The sequence below is a fragment of the Loa loa genome (genome assembly GCF_000183805.2).
Source record: "Loa loa unplaced genomic scaffold supercont3.592, whole genome shotgun sequence".
Classification (NCBI taxonomy): Eukaryota; Metazoa; Nematoda; class Chromadorea; order Rhabditida; family Onchocercidae; genus Loa; species Loa loa.
The window spans coordinates 12796-19854 of record NW_018108772.1 but is presented as its reverse complement, the minus strand read 5'-3'; the positions used below and the strand labels follow the sequence as shown (position 1 = coordinate 19854).

Here is a 7059-nt window from a genome sequence, read left to right as displayed (position 1 = left end):
AGAATCACAGCCGCAACACATCACTTATGGAAGAGGCATACATAATTACAAAGTCTACTTACTCTTTGAGAATCAGTTTTGATGATAGATTGAATCATTCCTTCGGTATACAACCATATTTAGTTGTTTATTGAGGATATATCAATGTAATTTCATAGATTTCTCTCCAATAGAATATCAAATTTTTTTCAATTCGATTTTAATTCATTCATTTTTCTGTTTCAATGAAATTAATTCCATTTTGCAGCGCGCAAACCTTTCAGCGCATTTGTCGAAAGTTCGCAGTGATATAGACAAAGCGATACCGAATACGAATTTCGATGGTTTGGCAATAATCGATTACGAAGATTGGAGACCACTTTGGGAACATAACTGGTATACGAAACGGATTTACCGTAATGCATCTCTGGCTTATGTTGAGGAACAATACAAAAATACGGGGAAAACTTTAACCAAAGATGATAAACTGAATATTGCTAAGGATGAATTCAACCGCGCAGCAATGTGAGTAAATTATCTGCTTTTCAACCTTTGAACCAAAAAAGGGAAATATTTTTTTAGGCTACTGTAGATATACTTTAGGAAATTTTTAACGGAAACTATTCGTGAAGCAAAAAAAATGAGACCAAATGCCTTGTGGGGATTTTATGGCATGCCATTTTGCAATTACAATGCAGGGAAAAGTGGCACTGTGGGATGCGAAGAAGTGTTCGAAAAATTCAATGATCGGTTAGCAAATATACTTTTGGTTAGGGAAGTTTTTATGAAATTTCAAAGAAAATTTAAGATTGCATAAAATATTGTCTTCAACAGAAAATACCGCCACGTAATTTATTTTGCTTTTACCTTTTTTTAGCAATTTCTTTCAAAAAAATAATTTGCATATTCCTCACTTATACTTCATTGCTTATTACATTTAAAACATTCTGCTTTTACTTCATTCTTTCGAAATTTATTTCATCAATTTTTTAAATAAAAAAATTTGAAAAATTATGCAGATTACAACCTCTGTATGCTGAAGCTACCGCTTTTTATCCGTCCATTTATTTGCCAAGCAGAAATAGTGGTCGTACTGGTTGTTTGTACGTCACTTCCGTCCTTCAAGAAGCTAAACGTTGCGCAAAGAAGTTGTCAATACCGATATTCACGTTCAGTGGCATTGAGTACTTTCCATTGAAATCTGCTGATCCATATTATAGCAAAGTGAAATTTCTCTTACTTAAAAAAAAAATCAAAACCCAACCAGATTTCAAAAATTTATACATGCAATATCCGATTTTGCATTATAATCTGTCATTATATTTAAAATATCTTAGATTTGTACTTCCCGTCTAATTATAGCAAAAGTTTTAATTACCAAATTTTCAGGAGGATTTATTCCATTCACTGAATACAGCCTTTGTTATGGGTGTACAAGGTACTATCATTTGGTCATCATCTAAAAATATGGCAGAGCGATGTCACGGTATAGGAGATTATGTCCGCAAATATGTTGGTCCAAAAGCTGAGGAATTGAAAGCTCGTGACAAAATTAAAAAGATCAGGTAAAATTAAACCATTTTCCGAATAAATGCTTTGAAATATCAGTATGATAACTTTCTACTGAATTTCATTCCACAGAATTTATCGCATTACGTATCAGCCATTTAAGTAAAACGAGTTAAACGAAAATCATTTTCAGGAAACCCAACAAACCTGATCAACCTTTCTGTGGCCAGACAATTACTGCGAAAAAAAATGAAGGGATATTCTTCTAAATCTACTGTAGTACATAGATAATTGATAAGTGATAAATTATCACGCGATTTTTGATAACTTAATATTTCCTTTTGTATTTTGTGCAAATCTATTTGTTGATTTGATATTTCCATAGTTGAACAATTGAATTTATAGCAATCAGAATTAGTTGATAGAAATTAGAATAAAGTAAGATTAATAAAAGTGAATTCACAGTTATAAAAATGAATTCATCGCATTTAAAGTGAAAACACAGTAAACAAAATGAACTGACAGTATCAAAATAAATTCATAATAATGAAATCAATACACAATAACCGAAGTGAAACTTCAATAATAGGAATAAATTGACAGTAATCAAAGTGAGTTAACAATACTCAAAATAAATTTACAGTAACCAGTAATTATCCGAAAAGGTTTAACATTATAATGAATAAAATTAAACAAAAATTCAACATTACAGAGAATGTATGGTTTTTAATTTTTTATTTTCCCTCCAAGTATTTCATGTCTTTCTGCATTTTACAACTTCTGCAGATAATTTAGATTGAATTCGATATATGAAATATTATAACGTTTACTTGACAATGGTGAGGTAATTGTAAATTTCTCTTTTAAATTAATCAAAATTTTATGCAAAACATATGAAAGTTTCTATCACAAAATTCTTCAATAGCTTGAAGATCGAATGAAAGCACAAATCACTTAAAGTATAAATATGGCAAAATTGATTGCTTTTGATTATACCAATAATTTTACAAAATTTTACTTCCTTCTTCTATCCTTTCAAATTTCTGCATTTTATACTACTACAAATTCTACTTCAAAATTGTCCCTTTCGAAATTTGTCTTCCTTTTTTTATACTTCCTTTATATCGAGTAATTTCGCATCTAAAATAATAAATTCAAATTATTTGAAGTTAATCCAAAAAAATGATCAACGAAATTAATGCTTTCCATTAAATTTCGATTGCTATTAATTTGTATTATTTTTGGTTTGAAAATAGTTGTTAGTTGATTTACACAATCACAAATATATGATAATAAAATACTTTGATTGGAGTAAAATTTGATAACATTGAAACATCAAAGAACGTAAACAATCATATAGCAAAATATTTTACATAAATATTCAGAATTTATTATCATATTGATGTAAAATCGTAAATGATCATGCAGTGCGCAAAATATTTTCCATATTTGATACTATTATAATTTTGATATTATCACCCATCAAAACAAATGATAAAATGCCAAAAATCGCATTCAATTTGTTGGTTAAATTTTTTGAAATGCAATAAAATAATTGTCAAAATACTAAAAATAATAAACATATCAATTTTCAAAGTTTCTCGTAATAATAAATATTAATATTACTTTGCTTGCAAAATTTCCAACAAACATTCCGAATATCCGACCGAGTGGATACTATAATCTTGTTACCTGATCTCTTTGTCTGATCGTCTCGTCATGCATTATTATTTCAAACAGAAATTATTTATACATAAACTGAGGAATTCAATAATCATATATTACTGCGTATTACAACCAATTAAAAATATATATAAATGCAAAAGGAAAAAAAAGTCAAAAAAACAAAAACATGAACTGTATACTACAAAGTATTGCATGCCATCTATCTATCCTTGCATTGATTTGTATAATAATACAAATACCGTATCTTATTGTATCTTTTTTTGTGTCGTATCGTATCTTCTCTGTATTGATTCTTATTGACAGTATATTCTGTGTCGATTTCTAAAGGTAAAAAGGGAGAAATAACTGTCGAAAATTCAAGAAAGTTTTCAAAAAACAGAAAAATACCGGGAAAGAAAGCAATGCATATGACAGAAATGTTGTCAGTATTGTGTTGTGGGCAAAATTATAGGATTTGGAATAGAATTGATGGATGAATGGTATAAATTCGAAATTTATTGACATTTTTGTTATCACCAAATATGTCATCATAATCATTCCATGTCAATTGTCAAATTATCAGCCAAATGACTAATTTTTGGTTGTATACAATCTTTGATGAATACAGAAGACTTCGATGAAAGATATTTTGCTTCCTAACAATGACTCTCGATTGTTGTAGACTAAACTTTGGGGACGAAGCTTTGGTACTTGCTACAAATGCGCTAATGGCTCAGAAGATCAATGCCGGAGAGAGAAGTTCGATTACAAGAGGCAGAACAGAAAATCTTCGTAGACGGTATTTAACGAGGAATGATTTTTTTTTTTTGCGTTATCTTTTATCCTCCAAGTTGATTGAGTGTGTGTGTACTAAGTTGATTGAGTGTAGTTAATGTGTACTGATTGATTAGGCAATACCTGGATGATGTGCTATTCTCTCACCAGATTGGAAGGTCAGAATAGAATATTGTTGGTAATTTTTATGGTCAAAGCTTAGGTACATTGGCTCTTTTTTTTTGTGGAAGCCTGTGATGAGTTCGCCATAGAACTTAGGAAAGTGGTTATCTTCCATCTTGGCGACGTGTCCAGCTTAGTAGAATTGTATCCTCATACTTCAATACTAGCTGATACCTACTTGTTCGATAACATTAATATTGGTCACATAGATCAGTACATATTTAGGATTGCAAGGAGACAGCGCTGGTGGAAACGTTCGAGAAATCCGGATATTGACGGTAAATGACTGATGATTCAAACCGATGTAAAAAAATAGGCAGTACAGTAGTTTTACATACATTAATCTTTGTACTTCTCTTCAACTTTTTATGCACCAAAATCTATGCTGAAGTTTCCCGGAAGTCCTATCTGTCTTTGCTAACTTGTTAATCTCTTTCTTTCTTGATTTTAGCATCCGATATCATGAATCCGCCTGGATAGTTGAACTATTGAACCGATTAAAGCTTTGATTCATTTGCGGTAATGTGAGAATGATGATAGTCATGCCATGATGCAGGTTGATATAGAAGTGTAACTTCGATCTTCTTCAAGATGATTGCCAGCAAAAAAATCTTTACAACTTCAGCAAAGGAAGATGTTAAACGCTACACAGTTTCTTCTACATGAACAACGATGGCGGTTTTGTTGTGAAAAATTAGATGATACAAAACACTTTGGTGAAATATTTTTTGTTTCACTTTCAACTGCAACCCACTTGCATGTGACATGTGACATGCGCCATGATCATATGAAAACAAATGCGTAATCTAATGACTAAAACAAATTTGCATAATTTCTATTCCTCTCATTACAACAATAACCCTCAAAACTTTTCCTTCGTTTTTCCCCCTTAAAAAAGATTGATAAAATTTATTAGCAAGAAAAATCGACCAATTTTTAAGGAAATAGAGGTTGGAATGAATTTCTTAAACTTTCAATTTTACTCTTGTCAATTCCAATATATTGGAATGTAAATATGATGATAACTGGAAAGGAGACGACATAATAATATATTTTTCCAAATGTTGTATGCTATATTTTGGTTGCTAAAAATCAAAAATTTAATTAAAGAAAAATGCCAAAATGCAAAAACAATGTAACTGCTTTCAGGTCCGATTGTCCGAAAAGAAACTGTCATCCGCCTATGGAACTACTGGAATTAGGAGAAAATGAGAAAGTAATAAGTTAAACTATTGCCAGAAGTAATGGAACAATGACAGCAAACGATTCATTTGTGGAAATTGAGTAAAATAAAGCACCTAAAATGATCAATTTATCCATAAATTACGAGTAATTAATGAATGATTAATAATTAATCCACAATTGCATAATAAAATGATAAGTATATAGAATGAAGTCACTTTATCAATTTTAAATTAATTTATATTCAATGACTTATTACCTTTAATGATCAAAAAAATTATACTTAATTTCAGAATAAAACAAAAACAAAAAATGTTAAGGATTTTAGATAACCAAAGAGAAATTCACCAATACAAAATGATATTTGCTTTCAATTACTTTATTGATTTGAAGGAAAAGAAAAACTAAATTTACGAAAAAGAATGCCATCTTCTAATTATTATTAAAATAGGTCGGTCGTTTACAACGAAAACAAGACTTCTGGAAAAATTTTTACATAAAACAAATATATCATGTTTTTTTTTCTTATTGTCACTATCATATTCAATACTGTGACAATAGAAACAGTGACTAAATATTTTTATGGAAAAAATTAAAAGCATTAAAATCGATAAGTAATTAATTTTATGAAAAAAAAAATATCAAGAGCGATTAATTTTATGCAAAAAAAAAAATTAAAACATTAAGCTATGTGAGTAAATAGTTTTGCGAAAGAAAAAGGTAATTGTTAAACACAACGAATGATTTTAAATGATCATTTTCATATTATGCCTGTTTAATTTGAAATAATTTGAACGTTCATTTTTCAGCTGATTCAATAAAAGCTAGCAATTGTTTGTTCCTTATTTTTCTAATTTTTTTTTGCGAAATACGAAATATTTTCCTATTCCTATTAGATGGCTTTGGTTTACTTTTATTGCTGACACCTTGAAAAGTATCGGAATTTGGACTAAAATTGAAATGAATTTTTAAAAACAATATGGAAAAAAAAGAAATCAAAAAAAAGTAAATTAGTCAAATTAGAATTTCTAATTTTCAAACCTAATTTTTAATTGTTTCATTTTTAATCTAAACTTACGACAATCAAAAAGAATTTACAGTAACCAGGATGAATTAACAACAGTCAAATCAAGATTCGTATCTTTGTTTTTTTTTTTCGTATCTCTTTCCTAAATTTTGTCCAATAAGTAGAGCGTTGGTTAATTGCATCAGCCTGTAATCAGCAATAAATTATTAATGGATATAGAAGGATCAGATAAATTATAGATAGTGAATCAAAAAAAATAAATAAATAACTAGCATCTATTGTACAAATGGTGCCGATCGTGGCCGTATAACAGATATCACTTTTACTAGTAAAAAATTAATATTATCTTTATTTGTTACAATATTATTTTCATCAATACTTCAGCATCATTTTAATCTTTTTGAAAATGTTGCTTAGAAATACGGAAGGTCAAGTTCCAAAAGAAAGATCTGAAATGATATCCGGTTTGGCCCTTTTGTAGCTAATAAATACAGTTATACCATTCCACTTAAAAATTAAATAGTTTGTTGAAACAACAGTTGTTTTATGCCAATACCTGGACAAATAACTTCATAAATTCATATTTCATGATATTTACAAGTGACGCAAAATCATATTCTTTCATGCAAAAAGTTCACATTACTCATTTCACCGACAGGAAAATGCATTGCTCCGAGTGGGAGAAATTTAAACAGCATAAAAATGGTTAAATAGGTGTGATTTTTTGTAATAACATAATA

General features: G+C 29.2%; 2 protein-coding genes across 2 annotated transcripts; both read left to right on the top strand.

Moving 5' to 3' along the window:
• Positions 1 to 244: 244 nt before the first annotated feature.
• LOAG_11260 (hypothetical protein) lies at positions 245 to 1952 on the top strand (the record flags this gene model as incomplete). Its single annotated transcript, XM_003146782.2, has 5 exons — positions 245 to 504; positions 583 to 729; positions 999 to 1203; positions 1369 to 1544; positions 1682 to 1952. Coding segments are annotated over 5 exons (864 nt in total), but the record flags the coding sequence as incomplete, so codon positions are not given.
• A 1863-nt stretch (positions 1953 to 3815) lies between these two features.
• Positions 3816 to 4388, top strand: LOAG_11259 (hypothetical protein; the record flags this gene model as incomplete). Its single annotated transcript, XM_003146781.1, has 2 exons — positions 3816 to 3952; positions 4207 to 4388. Coding segments are annotated over 2 exons (318 nt in total), but the record flags the coding sequence as incomplete, so codon positions are not given.
• Between the last annotated feature and the right edge of the window lie 2671 nt (positions 4389 to 7059).